The sequence below is a fragment of the Accipiter gentilis genome, chromosome 8 (assembly GCF_929443795.1).
Source record: "Accipiter gentilis chromosome 8, bAccGen1.1, whole genome shotgun sequence".
Taxonomy (NCBI): Eukaryota; Metazoa; Chordata; class Aves; order Accipitriformes; family Accipitridae; genus Astur; species Astur gentilis.
The window spans coordinates 11,694,085-11,711,154 of record NC_064887.1 but is presented as its reverse complement, the minus strand read 5'-3'; the positions used below and the strand labels follow the sequence as shown (position 1 = coordinate 11,711,154).

General features: G+C 56.6%; 2 protein-coding genes across 6 annotated transcripts in view; both read right to left on the bottom strand.

Moving 5' to 3' along the window:
• The window catches only part of EIF2B3 (eukaryotic translation initiation factor 2B subunit gamma), a 104,450-nt gene extending 100,180 nt beyond the window's left edge, over positions 1-4,270 (bottom strand). The window contains exons 1-3 of one of the 2 annotated variants that reach the window (XM_049807661.1): positions 4,199-4,270; positions 3,824-3,972; positions 1,091-1,230 (exon numbers count right to left, since the gene is read on the bottom strand). In XM_049807661.1, coding sequence (XP_049663618.1) covers positions 1,091-1,230; positions 3,824-3,971 — 288 coding nt within the window. In that variant the 5' untranslated portion in view covers position 3,972; positions 4,199-4,270. Of the gene's footprint in view, positions 1-1,090; positions 1,231-1,616; positions 1,745-3,823; positions 3,973-4,198 lie in introns of those variants that run through there. The other variant, XM_049807662.1, reaches the window with a different exon arrangement.
• A 405-nt stretch (positions 4,271-4,675) lies between these two features.
• LOC126041570 (E3 ubiquitin-protein ligase HECTD3-like) lies at positions 4,676-13,595 on the bottom strand. Of its 4 annotated transcripts, XM_049807453.1 has the most exons (21): positions 13,205-13,595; positions 12,962-13,122; positions 12,301-12,393; positions 11,736-11,871; positions 11,242-11,357; positions 10,863-10,976; positions 9,683-9,765; positions 9,286-9,451; positions 8,635-8,716; positions 8,177-8,359; positions 8,032-8,081; positions 7,843-7,907; positions 7,465-7,568; positions 7,080-7,199; positions 6,862-6,951; positions 6,564-6,770; positions 6,158-6,287; positions 5,614-5,688; positions 5,268-5,349; positions 5,069-5,140; positions 4,676-4,901 (listed from the first exon to the last, which is right to left on the bottom strand). In XM_049807453.1, the coding sequence occupies exons 1-21, from the start codon at positions 13,529-13,531 to the stop codon at positions 4,817-4,819; spliced, it is 2,541 nt and encodes an 846-aa protein (XP_049663410.1). In that variant the 5' UTR covers positions 13,532-13,595; the 3' UTR covers positions 4,676-4,816. The 4 variants fall into 4 exon arrangements, with proteins under 4 accessions (XP_049663410.1, XP_049663411.1, XP_049663414.1 ...); XM_049807454.1 differs by lacking the exon at positions 6,158-6,287 and having other exon boundaries at positions 5,268-5,347; XM_049807457.1 differs by lacking the exons at positions 5,268-5,349; positions 6,158-6,287.
• Positions 13,596-17,070: the final 3,475 nt, after the last annotated feature.

Sequence of the window (17,070 nt, the reverse complement as noted above, 5' to 3'; positions counted from 1 at the left end):
TGCACATATTTAAAAAATACTGCCAGAGTTATGACAGAGCGCAATTCTCTACATGACAGAAACATTCAGTTAAGTTAAACTGATTTTGTTGACTTTGGTTTCCTTTTTATATCTTCTCATCGCCCTCTAAATTATTCTAGTCTGTGCATTAATCCCTTGCAGTATCTCTCTCCTTGTGCCTAGACACCCATATTTGCCTGGAAACTTTAATCTTGTCTCACCTGGAGTCTTTCTGTTGGGAGTACATAGCCTGTGACACTGCAGTTTATTACCCTCAAAAAGAGTCTGAAGACAAAAAGACACCTCAGGACTTAAATGGTTCACTGATGTTCTGTTGCAACCTTTATTTAAACAGCCAATTTGGCTAAGATGGCCTAAACAGACAGGGAACAAATCGGAAAGATTAAGTGTATGACAACAACAAAAAATTCCATCCCAGATCACAGCAAGAACTCCAAGCAGCATTTCTGCCTTACATGGGAGTGTTTTAATTGTGCAGCTGGAAATCAGAATTCTACAAACTTGTGTTTTTATTAGAACAGCAGCCCTTTATCACATCTGGGCACTGTTTATCAAAGAGCTAACCGTATGACCAAGCCAGCAAAAGCATAGGAAAAGCAGAAAACTGAAGCACAGAGCAAATCACTTGCCTAATGGTGCAGGCAAGCCTGTGGCAGGGCCAAGAACTGAACAGAAACTTCCTTATGTATCAGCTAAGATGACAACGAACATTTGTGCAGAACTACTTCCCCAAAAACTATATGGACAACAGCTATCACACATCATATCAAAAATTGTATAAACAAATACAGCCCTTTAATTAACGTGTCAGAAAGCTAATACTGACTAAGAAGCAGCCAGTGCCCAGCCTGAATCTGCTCCAGCCTTCCTAGCTGTCAGTTCTAGTCATTTAGAGTCTTTGTCTGAGTTCCCCCATGAGGTGACCTTTACAAAATTCAGCTCTTCCGAAGATCAGGAAATTCAGTTACCCGCAATATCATTACATGGGACAGCTCTTAAAGCACAATAAAAAAAAAATATTATTATAAACAAATGTCTTCCAGTCAAGTTCAATAGAAGGCAGTAATACCTTAATTTTCTGATGAATATGCCTCAGTGAATCTGCTGTACCCATGTCCATGTTGTCACTGATGCACACAAAATCCAGCTTCATTTTTGTGTCCAAGTTTAACATCTTTTGGATTTCCTTCCTTGTAATCACAATGACCTCTAGGACAGAGTAAAATGGGATGAGATCAAGCAGAAGAAACAAAAAAACATTACAAATAGGATACACTCACTTTTTATTTACAAAGGCTGATGGAACTGTCAAAAGGCTTGAGTAAAATAACTGGGTTCTACAACGAACCAAGCTCTTTCAGCAGTAGTAACTTTTGAAGAAGAGAATTAAACTCCTAATGAATATGAAAACAATCTCTCCTGCTTTGTGTGGGTGGAGGTTGTTACTGAAAGGCACACATGCATGAGTGGCACAAGTTAGCGAGACAGAACAGAAACATCTTCTATCATTAGTGAGCAACTTCAACCGTACGTCCTCAGACCATGAGACCCTGCATTAATGTCACCAACACTTTAGAGCTTTGTCTTTTGCCCACCTTGATCCTCTATAATCCTCTATGGACAACACCACCAACCACAGTATTACAATACAATGGTTAAACTATTTCTCAGCACCAGCTTGGCAAGAGAGAGGAGTAGTATGTGAGCAACAAACTCATTCCATCTACAAAAGAAAAAAGGTAAATGAATATTTGAAGGATATCAACAGGGGCATGAAAGCATATTTTCCAAAATTAAGAACGCAAGAACAGCAGCTCTCCAAAGAAAAGACTGAAAAAACAAAGCAGCAAGAAACCTTTTGCCCTGGCTTCAAGAACTGGAAGGAAAAACAACAGTCAAACCCTCAAATTAAAATATCCCACCCTCCCAAAAAAAACCAACACCGTAACATTGTATTCCACATAGAATTTTAACAGAGAAGTATGGGAAATAATACAGCCCTCTGCCTACAAAGCTCCTGTGGTAAGATGAAAACACACCAAGAATAAATCTGTATCGATCAAAACTGAACTCATCCTGAATCTGTTAACAGAAAAGAGGAAGGAACTGTAAACATGAGAATTGTGCAGCAGTTTGGTACCAGAGGTATGGAAGGGCTCTTCTCCCACTCCCATACTGGATGCCAACCTGGATTCAAAACAGGCTGAAGAACCTGGAGAAAGGGATTGAAAGCACACCTTGAATTAGGGAAAGAAGTAACCAATGGAGAAGGAACTAGCGTCAGGTGGAAGTTGTAAGCCCACACAGTTCAGTGTAAATCTGGTGGGCTGGACAAAGGTCTCCTAAATATCAGGAGAGATGAAGCACTTGCAATTAGGACAAAAGGGATGCAGTGAATCAGGCTGTGGAACACACCTACTTACTAACATAAGCGAGTATGACGTGAGGCTTCAGTTCCTCATACTTAATGAAAATTATGATCCAGGGAGAGAATTCATGCCACTGGAGTATTAACACAGAAACATACAGCTTGGCTGGGGGCAGAAGCAAGAGAGGAGCGGGAAGGTGGCGGCTTGCTTACTGAAGCTGCATATACAACTCTGCAAGTCCAAATTTTTGTAGAGGATAGATAAGTTGAAGAACTATGCATGAGAAAGGAGAAAGATCTGACTGTAAGAAAGATCTGACTGTAACACCACCTACTAGTGGTCAAGAGCATCAAGTGGAAATGGTTATTTCTCAATAGTTAAAGAGCCACACAGTCAAAGAAAATGGACATTCAGAAAGCAGATTTCAGCAAACAACAGGCAAAAAACAATTCCAAGGGAAAAAAGTTCTTAAGGATTTCTTAATGAAACAAAATTAAGGCAGTCTTTCTTTTGTTCCCTCACACTGAAATAGTAAGAGGCCAACATGAATAATCATGAGCTGATCTTTACAACTTCACAGAAAAATGCTGCAGTCAGGAAAAAAGCCACAGTGTCAGGATGGACTACAGATTAATCGCACAGTCACGCAAGAGAAGCAAAACCAGAGAAGCAGAAAGGCAAAGGACAAATACAAATGCGAAAAAAGAAAAACATGAAAGGTGTCAGGAAGAAGTTTTACAAGAAGCAGGAGGAACATCACAGAAAGATTTGGTCCACTGCTCAAAAGGTAAACAAAACCCTAAACCCAGAAAATACTAAAGAATCTCACCACGTACTAAATAAGATTTTTAGCCCTTCCATGAAACAAGGCCCACAGGTGAGTATTACAAGTCTGCCTCTTCCCCCTGCCCTGCTCTGTCCAAACCCCAGCACTTAGCTCCACGCTGCAACAAGGACTAAATGCCCCAGAGAGAGCAAGTAACCCTGAAATTCAGGCCAGGCTGAAACAACAAACCAAGAGATATCCCAGGAGAGCTGACACAGTTTCAAGCTACTCTCATTAATAATTCAGAGAAAGAAACGAGCAAGAGACTCCTGGTTAACAACACTGGGAAAGACATTGAAGTTGGGAAAAGCATAGAGATGGGAAAAGCCTTGGTGAGGGGAGAAGAGGGGGGAAGTGGGCGCTGGCACAGGAGGCACAGCCTAGAGCGAAGGAAGGGATGTGACATGGGCCAACAGCGCAGCTGCAGTGCACAGAAGATGAGATCTCCTGCTGCGGCACCTGCCCCAATCAACAGGGCACCTGCGACAAGACATTAGAACAAGAGGGGGCGACAAACGGGAGTGGCGGAGGTGACCACGGGAAGCCTGAGGAGACCAGAGTAAGCACGTCGTCTCCACTCCCGCACCAAGACACCGCCATGCCTCACCTTCGAAGCCGGCGCGCTCCAGGAGGTTCAGCGGGTACCAGAGCAGGGGCCGGTTGCCCACCGGGAGCAGCGGCTTCGGGATGCTGGAGGTCAGGTCCGTCATACGAGAACCGCCTCCCGCGGCCATCACCACAGCCTGGAACTCCATGCTGCAGAGGGAGCACAGGGGCAGGGCCTCACTCAACCACGGCAGAACCGGGCAGGCCGGGGCCGGGACAGGCCGAGCCGAGCCGGGCCTGGCTAAGACCGGTTCGGTTCAACCTGGCCCAACTTTAGGCGCCAGCGCTTCTCGGAGGCGTGCGCCGCCTCCCCGCCTCCCCCGCGCCCCTCACAGCCCGTGCGGAGGCACCGGGCCTCCCCCCGCCTCGCCGTTACCTCGGCTCTGGCGGCCGCCGGCTCCCAGCACCTCACTGACAGGACAGGAATGGCGGCGCCGGCGCCCACTGCGCGTGCGCGCGGAGAAGCGCCGAGCGGGTCGATCGCGGACAGCGGCGGTAGAGCACCGATAGGCTCGATCCGCCTTCCTCGCTTTGCTGCCATCGGCTCCTCCCGGCCAGGGCAGCTAGAGGAACACCGAGGGAAGGATCCCGGGCTGCGGAGCGCCGAGTCATAGCTCCTTACCCAGCAGCGGGAGGGGCTCGGCGGCACAGCGCCCCCAGGCGACCGGAGGTGGCGCTGCGGGGCGGGGGGGCGGTCTGCAGCTGCGCTCCCCACGCACACCGTGTCCAAGGAGGGGACAGGACCCACGTACACACCACGCTCTCCACCCCGCAGCACCCCGTGCCGGCGCAGCACCCAGCAGACAGTGCCATGCTGGCCCCCCCACACCCCCCAGTTGCAACACTGGCCACGTACGGCCCAGTCAGAGCCCTGGAGTAGCACGGACACTGACAGGACCTGGGGCAGGATGGCGGGATCCGGCCCTGCCGTTTTATTAAAGCCGGTGTCCCTGGGGCAGGCGGCTCCCGTGGCATGGGGCGCCTGGGGGGGGCCTCATTCATCCCAGGCGTTCTTGTCGGTGTCGATGGACATGCAGTTGTACACGGCGTATCGCAGCAGCTCCTCACAGGCCTTGGCCCTGGAGGGGGGGAATGCTGGGTCACGGCTGGGACGGGCACTGAAAGCCTCATGTTCCCCACACCCCGTCGCCCACCCGGACATCCCGCAGGGGAGGACCAAGGTAGGCTGGAGGGGGACCCCAGTGCCATCCCCAGGGAGGGGGTCCCTGTCCCCAGCTCGACTTACGAGGAATAGTTGGGCAAGAAGAAGCTGCAGGAGCACGTGGAGGCCTGTGGCATCAGGTCCAACGCGTTCAAGCTTGGGAGAGAGGAGAAAGAGTCAGACCTTGGCGAGGTGCAGGGACCCCGGGACAGTGCAAGGACCTCACACCACGCAGGAATCCCAGCATGGCGCAGGGACCCCAGCCCAGGCAGGACGGACTCACTTCTCCCTTTCTGGGTAGACAGTGATCTGAACTGGGAGGCGGCTCCGGCCAGTGACGAACTTGAGGAAGCGGCTGAGATCCTCTGAGGGGAAGGACAGGACTCAGATCTCAGCAACAGGGACAGGACCACCCCAGTCACTGCTGTCAGGGCAGGGTCTGCCCTTGCAAAAGCATCCCGGGAGCACAGGGCAAAGCTCTTGGCACCCTGGGAAGGGCCAGGCGGGATGACCCCAGCTGACTCCCAGGGAAGCACCTGGTGAGCATCCCAGGGGCGCAGGGCAGTGGGTACCCTGGCCCACCCCGCTGCACATGAAGAGCAGGGAAAGGAAGGCTTAGGATCACTCACCACTGGTGAAGTTATTGAGCGCCTCCAAGAAGTTCTGGATACGGGTGTCATCAGAGGGAAAGTCCTCAAACGTGACTGCGATCAAAAATGTGTAACAGCTTCATTAGAAACTCCCAGCAAAGCAAATTAACATGGGATATGTCCATCTTGCCCTTCTGTTGAGACACCAGAGCAGAGGCAGGAGAGGAGGAGACCCTCTGCTCTCAGTGAGCCCCTGAGAGCCCCCGGCACCCCTGAGCAGGGCCAGCATCCTGCACAAAGGCAAGTGGAAAAATGGGGGTCCACGTTTGCAGGCTGGCCATTCACCTCTGCCCATAGCGGCTGAAGACCAGAGGGACCAGAGTGGGGACCAGTGGGGTTTGCAGCTAAACCTGAAGCATCCCTATCCAGGGTCTCTCTGGCTTATCCTCCCCCAGGCTCCAAGGCACCCCACAACCAGGGACTCAGCATGGGACAAGATGCGTGTGCAGGACGAGCATCATCAAGTGGGTCCCCTGCCCATGCAGGGGTCTGGGAACAGCTTTGGGCTGGCCCCGGCACTTACTAAACCTCCGCAGTTCAGCCACTGTGATCTCAGGGTCCCCACAGACTTTCTTCTCCAGCTGCTGCCAGGTAAGCAGGTCCAGCACAGGCTGAGGTACCACACGGAGCAACCCAGCACGCATGGCTGCGATCTTGGGGGGGGGGGGCACAGGAAGGGTCCCGCATCACCACGGTGGGTCTGAGCCCAGGGCAGCCACCCAGGGCACCAGGGGCAGGGACCACAGGACCCCAAAGGGTATCCCCGGGGCTCATGGATATCCTGGGCATGGGATGCAGGGAGGAACTGCCCAGCTGGAGCTGGTTTTGGAGACACGTTTTCACAGCCACCAACCCCACAGGTACCAGGAGTGCTTGCCACAGCAGCAGGGTCCCCTTGGAGCCATGCTGGCCCTGGAGGACAGCGTTACCTGCTCCTTGCTCTCCTCCAGCCGAGTCCTCTGCACCAAGCGGATGAACTCCTTGCGGTCCTCGTAGCGCACCACGGTGCTGCTGCCATTGGGGATCAGCTCCACCACGCGCTGGTCACTCCGCACTATTGTGTAGGTCAGCTCTCTGCCAAACATGAACTCAAAGGCTTCCCTGTCCACCCCCTCCAGCACCTCCAGCAGCTTCACCTGCAACCCCAACAGGCAAAAGCCATCATGGTGGAGTCGGAGCAGCCAGGGTAGTGCACGGCACTGCCCTGCTGCCCCCAGTCCCGCTCACCAGCTCCAAGTCCACGGTGGCAAAGTCCTTGCTCCAGCTGACCTCCTCCCCTGCCAGCTGCTTCCACACCAGTGCCGGCAGAGCCAGGATCTGCCGGAGGGAACAGAAACACATGTCCTCCCCATGACCCTCCTTCACCTGAGGGCAGCCCCTCTGCCCAAGACACGGCGGTCCCTGCCAAGCCCCCTCACTGGCCAGGGAGGCTCTGCCATGCTCACCAGAAACTCCTTGCTCCTCAGGGCTGCTCCCATCAGCTGCCCAATCCACTCATACTTGGGGAAGTCGCTGCAGGAGGGGTTGGGAACGTACAAGTCCCTGGTGTCGCTGCCACTGTTACCCTGCAGGAGAGAGGCTTAGGACCCACAGACACAGATGCGACCAGCCCAGCCTGGTCCCTCCTGTAGTCTCCCTCTCCATCACCCCTCCACCCACCTCTCCTGCCCTTTATACCCCTCCAGGAGATCTCCACCACCCAGATACAAGCACAGCCCCCCCCCCCAATAGCCATGCAGGCGTTAAGATAGGACTAACACCCCAAAAGCCCCAAGGATCTTCTGGCTGCCCCACCCAGGGCCAGGACAGGCAGACAACGGGTTGTCAGACCTGATTGGAGGTGCGCACGAAGAAGGGTAGGGGCACAGCAACATCGCTTGAGCTGGGACACAGCTCCTCTGAAATATCTGACAGGCTGTCCCGAAAACCACCACCTGCAGTGGGAGCAGAGGCTGGTTAGTGCCTGCATGCCAGGGCCAGACAGTGAGCCACTGGATCTGGCCAAGCTGCCCCCCTCCTTGGGGCTGGGGCAGCACTGGTGGGGTAGGGGAGATGCAGGGACCACCCCATGTGTGCAGAGCGGGGCTGCTTCCCACAGAGCAGCCAGGACAGTGTGGGCACTCCGCTGCAGAAGGGGAACCACAGAGCTGCACCCCAACACAAGAAAGCCCAGGGGAGTGCCCTGGGGCAGGAGGGGAGAGCTCTCACCATTGTCGATGATGCCCTCGGTGATGAACTCGCACTCCCACCACTGGCTGTAGCTCAGGGGCCACCTACGGGGAAGCAACAGCCCCATGCACATCCCTTCTCCAAGAGAGACAGCAGCACCTGGTATCCCCCCACACACCCCCCACTCCAGGGAGGTGACACCCCACAAATGTGATGCTGAAGACCTACCTGTAGTCCAGGGGCTGATTGTTCTTGGAAGATCTGAGCCCTTCGTACAGCTGGAGAGGAGCAAAGCAGAAAGAGGATGAGATGCAGCGGGGGCAAGCGATGCTGAACTGGCAGATAGTTGTCATGCGGCATGGCATTGCCGTACCTGGGTGAAGACAGTGTTCCTGCAGCTGGGGTCCAGTGCTGGATTGCTGCGGTGCTCTCGGGCCAGGTGCCGGTTGATGTACAGCTTTGGCGGGGTGTGAGGCGGGGTGCTCTCCGAGGACTGGAGACAGTGGGTGATGAGGGCTGTGCTCTGCTTGGACAGCAGCAAGAACGGCTTCATGCTCTAAGCAAGGGATGAGCAGGGATGGTTTGAGGCCCGATGCTGGCACCGTGTGCCCTCCTTCCCCCTCCCCAAGCACAGCCCATGGTGTCACAGGGAATGCTCAATTCCTCCATCCCTGCAGCAATGCCCAGCACGGCAGCTCTCAGCATGAGCCCTGGGATGGTCTGTCCTCATCGGATCAAGAGGCACATGCCACAGACCCCGGCAAAACCAGCCAAGCCCATGACAAGATGCTCCTGCCGGCACCATCCCAGGGGACCCCGGCAAACGCTCACCCTGAGTGCATTGAAGGTGCCGACGCTGTCCTCGGAGAGGGGGATCAGGTAACACAGGACACTGTCCAGGAGCTGGACAAACCTGGAGACCAGAGAGGAGCAGCGTGAGGATGCGAGGGGGATGGCAGACCTGCAGAGCCTGATATGCCCGTGGTGCTTCACTGCAGACACACCGAGCCTGGGCGCTGCGCTGCCTGCATGTGGGTCTCCTCCAGCCCACGGAGGGACAGCAGCACACCAAGGGGAGCACCCAACCAGCACCCTCGGTCCAAGTGCTTTATTTTATTCCCCCCGCCCCAAGAGAAAGCTGTAAATGAGGGCAGCCCAGCCCACGCTGCAGCACTGTGGCTGAATTGCTGCAGAGGGTCTCTCTGTGGGGCCAGTGCTGACCCCAGCCTAGGGCTGCCCTGCAGGCAGCAGGGTGGGGGACTCCGCGTGATGCAGGTCCCCCTTGCTTTGTGCTGCCTCCATGCTCCCCAGATACTGGAAGCAGCTGTGTTTGGATGGGGAGCAGCAAGCCAAAGTCCCTGCCGCACACGGGAAAGGAGCTGGCAGACTTTAAGACATGTGCAATCGCCTGCTAAAGGCCAGGGCATGGTTCTTCTCAGGGTCCAGGCTCACTGCAGGGATGGTGCCATCCCTGTGTCTTACCTCTGAATGACCACAGCCCGCCGGTACAGCACATCGGTGTTCACCCCTTCCAGGAGAGGGTAGCGCACCAGCCGGGCTGGCTGGAACATGTCAGCATTGAGGATCAGGTCCCACTCCCAGAAGGACTTGATCTTAATCCCTCGCAGGCGGACGTTGTACCCTTGGTCTGCCAAGAAAGGACAGTGATGCTGCATGTGCAGCTGCAGCTGTGCTGCCGGCAGAGCTCGGGTGCTGCAACTGGGGGCAAGGAGCCCCCAGCACTTGTGGCATCCCAGCTTTTCCTCCAACAGACCCCAAAAAGCAGCCAGTGCAGCAGGAAGAACTGCAGGTGCCAGGACCAGCTGCAGGTTTAGGGCCAGGCTGAGCTGGCAGCCCCAGTCTGGCAGCACAGGCTCACCCCGGCACTCCAGGATGCGGATCTCCAGCACCGGCAAGTGGATCTTCATGTCGCGGAGGATGCAGACGTCCTGGAAGCTGTTCCTGCACACAGCATGGAGGGAGATGGCAAAGCCACCAGGCACAGACACCAGTGAGGCAGCCAGCAAGGTGTGGACCACTCCGGCTCCCCAGCCAAGGATGTGATGTTACCCATGGTGAAAGCCCCCCCACCTCACCGAGGCTGCAGCAGGAGGGGACTGAGCAGAGAGCAGAGGCTGTCAGAGGCACAGAGACATCCTGAAGAAGGTGGAAGCTCCATCCAAAGAGCCAGAAAAGAGCAAAAATTCAAAGCAGAACAGAAAGGCGAGATGGCCAAGAGCGCATCGCTGTTCCCAGGTGTCCCGGCACATCTCACAATGGAACAACTATCCTTCAAGCCAAGCTGGTCACACAAGGGTGATGTGTTTTGAAGGAAACAGGGATTTGTGGAGATGAGCTATTTGGCAAGTGATCCACTTGTGTTTCCAAAGCCTTTGACAAGGTCCCGTCAAAGAACTACGCGTGTGTGTGTGTGTGTGTGTGTGAAAAACCACTGTGACTGCTCAGATGTAGTGAGGAGTTGGCTCCTGCCACCAGGAAGGAGACCTTGGTGGTCTTGCAGGTGTTTTTTCAAAAACAGATATCACTGCTCAGCCAAAAAAAGGCAAACAGGCAAGTTTTGGGGAAGTAGGAGATCTTCGCACCCCTGCATAAACCCCTGCCTGCCTCGAGAAGGGTGCTGCAGAGCCAGGGCAAAGAGTGAGAGTTGGAGAACCCCAGGACTTCTCAGCTACAGCATGGCCGAGATGCTCAGAAAGGTGACGGCAGCGGCATGTGTCCCCAGAGGCAAGGAGGAGGCAGAAAGACCCCCAAAGTCACCAGGCAGGGGGGAGCACGCTGCAGCCCAGCTGCTGCAGCACAGATGAGAAGCAGGAGTGGAGATGAAGGTGTGTGGCTGGCACATGGAGGCGGGGGACCACCACGCTTGTGGGGACAGATGTAGCCTGCACCCAGGGAGCCCTGACCTGCAGAGAGTCACTGTCACCACCAGGTCACTCTGGACCGACCCCAGCCATTTCCTTAGCATCTGCTCTGGATGCAGACACAGCTCGGGAGTTTGGCCCAAGCTGGACCCAGGCTGCTTCTCGCTCATTACTCACTCATTAATTAGGACTGTTCTCAGGTGCTGCAGCCTGTTCGGTGCCCCCCCATACACAGCCACCCGCCTGGGTACATAGGAGCTGGCCTGCCCGTCCAGCATCAGCCACAGCTTCCTGGGGATGAGAAGAGCAAGAGGCAGTGTCGTCCTCCCCTCCTGAGCTGCCTGGGCACAGAGATGCCCCCAGAGATGTTCCAGGGCTGGGGGCAAGGCCATGTCCTCCTGGGGTACATCTGGCAGCAGCTGCCCCCCACCTTGACCCAGAGACCCCAGCTGCAGCCTGGGGAAAGCTGCATTCAGGAGGAAGATGGTGCTTTGGCCTGCACCCTGCCCATCCCTGGCACAGCCGCCGGCAGGGAGGGGACACCCTGAGGTCTCACTTGACAATGGTGCCTTTCTTCATGTTGAGCCGCACCCAGTGCTGCCCCGGGGGCCCGTTGCTCTCCCAGAAGGTGTATGTCTGGTTGTCCGTCAGATGGGCTACACTGCCATCCTCCTGCAAGAGTGCGGCGAATGGAGGGAGGGAGCTGAGCATCCTTGGACACGCCATGGCCACCCCTGGGATGGGTGCCATGGGGCCAGAGGACGTCAGGACCGGGCCAGCCCCTCCGTTCACTGGGCTGCAGGCAGATGGTGGCTCCTGCACAGAGCAAGCTGGGCATGGCCACAGACCCCTCGCAGTAGCCCAGAGACACAATAGCGTTTTGCTCCAGATGCCCAACTCCTGGCAGCTTCGCTAGAGCAGCAAAATCCCACCACCATCCCCTGCTCCTCACAGAGGGAACAGCCACCACCGGCTGCTCCTCCCCACAGCTTCAGTGATGGTTGTGTGTCTCACACTGATTTTAGGCTGCAGAGGAGCCCCACTACACACCGCCTGCGAGGAGACCTCGACACTGCTGAGATGCTCCTTGGTGCAGTCCCCATGCTGCAGTTCCCTCTCGCTGTGATCATACAGGAAGCGCCCCAGCTCCATGTCATGCTCGTAGCTCCAGCCTGGGGGCACAGACCTGCAGGGGGGGCTCTGTGTTAATGGGACAGGGAGACCAGGCTGCACCCCAAACCTGTCCACCAGCACTGTGCAGGTGCCCCATCTCAGATTAGCCGCAGCATCTCACGGTCACCACATCAGGATGGTGTCGGGCAGCTGTCCCTGCCACAGGCAGATGGCACGGCTGTATGTCACCACCACCATACCAGGTGTTTATGGCCACCCCAGCCCATTGGGAACAGCACCATGTGGTTGCTCTGATGTTCCGTGGAGCAAAGGCCATCTTTGCTTCAGCAGTGTTGAACAGTTTCAACGTAAAAGGCATCTAATGGCACCCACCCTCCCCACTCCCAACCCTGAAGCCAGTCCTGGCCCCACAGGCATGTCCAGGCCCCAGCCAGCTGCCCCTCAAGGTGCTGCAGTACCACTCTAGGACATGCGTTCATACCGAAACTTCTGCACCGCGGCCTCATCCTGCTCTGCGAGTCTGGGCTTCTCTCCCAGGCGCATGGAGTAGGTCAGGTCCACCACTTGTTCCCAGCTGGAGCAGCACCGGTGGAGGAATTGCACAAGGAAAAAGACGGGTCAGTGCTCAGTGAGCGCAAGTGTTTACTGCCTTAGCCCGGAGAGGAGGCAGCAGTGGTGGGGGACCAGGGGTGACCCCCAGGGACTGCAGGAACAGCTGCGGCGGAGATGAGAGCGTCCCTGCACCCGGGTGGAGGCTGTGGCAGAGCCGGGGAATCCAGGCCTGCACACAGCCTTCCGTCGTGAAAATCAAGTATGAGCTCTCTCATCACGGCGTTATCTCCGCGACATCGCTCAGCCCAAACCCGGGTGCCTCGGGAACCCCCCGGCATCACCTTTATCCTGCGCAGGTGCTGCCGCAAGCCAACAGCATCAGCCTACGAGGGAGCACCCTCCCGCCCGCAGGCGGCTCGGCAGGCATGTGTCCCACCTGCGCTGGAGGGAGTGAGGGGGGCTGTGCTGGACGTGCCCAAGGGATTTGGGACGGTTGAGGTCCACGCACGTCCTCTGTGGGCACCGGCCACACGCGCCGCCGGCGTCCGCGGCCCGGTCCCTACCCGGGGGGCGGCAGGCAGGGGCCATACCTGACCGCGGGTTTATAATCGACCCCGAGCGTTTGGTGCTGCCACTGGACCTTCTCCACGGAGTCGACCGGGACCAACTTGTCTCCTCCCTCTCCAAACCTCTGCGCCAGGAGCCAGCCCTCAGCCAGGTCACGGCTGCTCCCGTACTCCTCCAGCTGCTCCTGAAAGCGCACCCCGCCTCGTCACCGCCGGGATCCCGCAGCCCCCGGCTGCGCGGCGGGGGCGCGTCCCCGCCGCCGTTACCTTGCTGAGCTTGACCCAGAGCCCGGCGCCGTTGCAGTACTCCTCGCCGGTGGCGCGGAGGCAGCCGCCCTTCCGCACCTCGATGGTGGCCCGCGCCGCCCGCTTGCCGCCCCGCGCCGGCCCCGGGCTGTCCCAGACGCTGAGCAGGCTGCGGGCGGCGGCGGCGGCGGCGGCGGAGGGGTCCTTGCAGATCTTGTACTGCACCTCCCGCGGCACGTAGCAGAGCGCGGCGGGCAGCGCCCGGGCGCGGCGGAAGCACTCGCTGCACTGCAGCAGGAACCGCAGCCGGCCCAGCACCTGGTGCGGCGCCTCCCCGCCCGCACGCATCGCGCACCGGCTACCGGCTCCGGTGCACCCAGCCCCGCACCGGCGGGGTCGCTGCTCCCGCTGGGCCCCGGGCTGGCCTGGTGCCTGTGCCCCCGGCGGTGCCGCCGCGCCCGCCTCCGCCTCCGGCCGCGCCCGGCCCGGCCCGGCCCTCGGGGCCGGGCTGCCGCCTCCTCCCCGGGCAGGTCCCAGCCCTTCTTCACCCCTCCCGGGCCCCGCTCCCCAGCGGGGTGCTGGGTCGCCGTCATCTTCCCTTTGCCAAGATGCGACCGTGTGAACGCCCACCCCGGTCCCGCGGTCCCCGGCAGGAGCTGACCCGGGTCGCCTGCATCCCCGCAGCTTAGGACTCCGCTCCCTCCTGGCCCCCAACGTCCCTGTCGCTGCCTGCATCCCTGCAAGCAGAGAGGGGGCCCCTGCGGGGTCAGGGCATGGGGCTACATCTCTGGCGTGGACAGGGAAAAGAGCAGAGCGGGCATCCTGCTATGGGGAGAGCTGGCTCCTGGCTGGCTGGGGGACATATTCCTGCCCCACGCAGGCTTGCAGCCAGCGGGGAGGCTCCAAGCACCCCCCTGGGGAGGGTGATGGGCTTCCTTGCCCAGGAGCAGCAGCTTTATCCCAGGCAGCAGTGTCATCCTGGCAGCAGCAACGAGGCCATCACACCCAGCAGCACCCAACCACCCCAGAACGCCGGCATTACATCACCCCATGTCATATCAGCCTGTCGCGTACCACGGCAAGGCGGTGGCAGAGAACAACTCGGCTCCACCCTGCGCTACCTGAATTTCTCCAGGCTGGGCACAGAGCTGCGTTTAGGGATCAGGAAACAACCAGGCTGGCAGAGCTCAAAGGTCCCCCCACTCCTCTGGTGCCTGCCTGCTCTCCTGGCAGGTCAGAGTCCAGCTCCATCCCTGCCTGCAAAGGCACAGTGCAGAGAGCTGTCACCCCAGCAGCATCATCTATTGAGCAGGCATGCCTGTGCCTCACCATAGCAATGGGCACCAGCCTCGCCGAGAGCAAAGCGTCCTGAACCGTGGTGCAAGAGAAATGCAAGCTTCTGCCTTGCTCCTAACTGTGGCCACCACAGTCAGAAGGGTCCCATGCCCTCCCTCCGCAGCCAGGTCACCCTCTAAAACTGGTTCCAGAGCTGTTGCAAAGGGTTGAGCTAGTTAATACTCTGAGCTACCTCCACGACACCACTTTGTGTGCGAAAGGTATCACAGGGCCGATTTCTGCTTCACCTCCAGTTGCCTCTCATGACACCGGTCTCCATTACTGTCTAACCCAACAGAAGGACGCAGGAGCCCCAGCCAGACCAGACGAAGCATCAGGAAGCCTAGGAGTAGTTAGTTCATTCACTTTATTTTAGGTCCTACATGAGGTAGGGACAGACAGATCCTGTCAAACTATTTATAGCTTGTCATACTCCAGGATATTATTGGAATAACAAGAACAGCTAGACTACACGTGCGTTATTAATCACCTGAAGCTATTCTATGACAATTCAGCAAGCTGAAGTCAGGAGAGCGAGTAGTTATACAAAGCCATGGTGGCATCGGTCCCGCCCCCAGCTTGTCCCTGCCCACATCCTGTAAAGCTGCAGCTCTGGCACACACAGAAGCCTCCTCAGCAGTACAGGGGCACCAGCACCTTCCCCAGGATGGCACTGGCTTGAACATCAATCTCAACCAACTTGAGACTGGGTAACAGGGTAGGGACATGCAGCCTCTGGTTCCTGGTGCCCAGGAGGGCTCCCTCGACCCAGCCACGCACAGTGGGAGTCTGGGGCAGGGGCGCTTGACTTATGTCTTGTCAAACACAGTAGGAGATGGCTCCTACCCGCAGCTTGAGAGATCAGAGGAGAAGAAATGTGACCCAGCACTGAAATAACACCTACTTTAGGCCCCTGAGATTGGTCAGAGCTGAGCCAGGCTGACCTTTTCCACAATTTGCTGGGCTGTCACAGCAGAAATTCAGTTTGCAATTGGCTTTAAAACACCACGGACAAGACAGAGGACCACACAGAGGAGATACAGGCAGGTTACCAGCTCCCCTTTCCCAGCTCACCTTTGCACAGCAAACTCAACAGCATGATCTGTAGGTTATCTTGGTGCCCTTGCTCAGCAGCCACATTTGTCCAGACCTTCTGCACTAAATGATCTCAGCTGAGACCTCACTGCAGCACTGGGCTCTTCCTGCAACTGGAAGGGCTTTCACAGGTCTCTACACCATGGTGTAACACTACAGCAGCGGCTGCTGCCATTCTTCAACATGTATATGGCCATAACACAAAATGGACAGTAAAACAATGGTATATATGGAAAGCCAATGCTTTTCTCAATATGCTTGTAGGGGTTACACCCAGACCATCCTGGATGAGCTCTCACCTGCAGCCTTCCTGCTAGGGCCAAGGTCCTGTTACTACAAGTATGTTTAAAATAGAAATCCCCGTCACCAGCTAGATCCTTTCCCCAGAGCTGCAGTACTTGCACCAGAGCTCCAGCAAGCCCTGGGGCAGCACTCTTAGTGGCAGGAAATAAACCCAAGGGTGTGAGAAGTCAGGGGCTAAAAGACCTTGCTGGAAGAGTAGAGAAATGTGGGAAAAGCTAGAGCTGGTAACTGCACAATCATCAGATGCTTCAGGTTAGAGAGGTCCTAGACCTGAAGCCAGCAGGGCAAGACTGGAAGTTAGATCAGATTGCCCTGTAAGGCAATCAGGGCTGCAAGACAAGTCTTGAGCATCTCCAAAGATGGAGATGCCACTATGCTTCTAGGGAAGGATCCCACTGCTTCAGCCAGGCTCTGGTCTCAGCATTACCCTGCACGGCAGTTCTCCCCTCATCACGGAAGGCTGGACTGCGTACATGGATGATGAGAGGGAACAGAGCTGTCCAAGCATCTCATCCCTCAGTGAGAAACCTGAGCTGCTCTAGGTACCTCCATTATTACCTCAGTTACCCTCTGTCAGCTGCAGTTGCTTCCACCAAGGCCACCAGTGGTCACCTGTTGGAGATGTCTCAGCCAGAGGTGCCCATTCCCCCGCAGCTGGTCCCCCCAAACAGCCCCAGCTGGCTCTTAGCCTGCCCATTCTCACAGATGACATCAGCTCACCCTCTACCAAAGACTAGGGCCATTTTATCCATCCCACCCCGAGCCACTCATCAACCAACTGCCCCCTGCCTAGCAATAATGCACCAGAGAGGGGTCAATTTTTCTTGCTAATTCTAGTTCTGCTCAGTAAATAACGTGACCTCCTGCTGATCTCCCTTACAGACAAGTGGGCAAGGTTGGAAAAAGCAGGATTGATTCCACCCAAATGTCAGTGCCCAGAAAGGATCTAGGATGGCTCATTTCAAAACCCAGCTCAATGCGGAAGACTCCTTCACCAACGCTCCTGACTGAGGCCAAGCCAGAAGACCAAAGTCCTTTCACCAGCTCACTCAGGCCCATTTAAAACAGACACCCTAGGAAGTGACTCAGCCACCAGCACGGAAAGGTATCACACCAGCTCTGCTCCTGCCCATGCTGGTCATTGAAATCAGCCA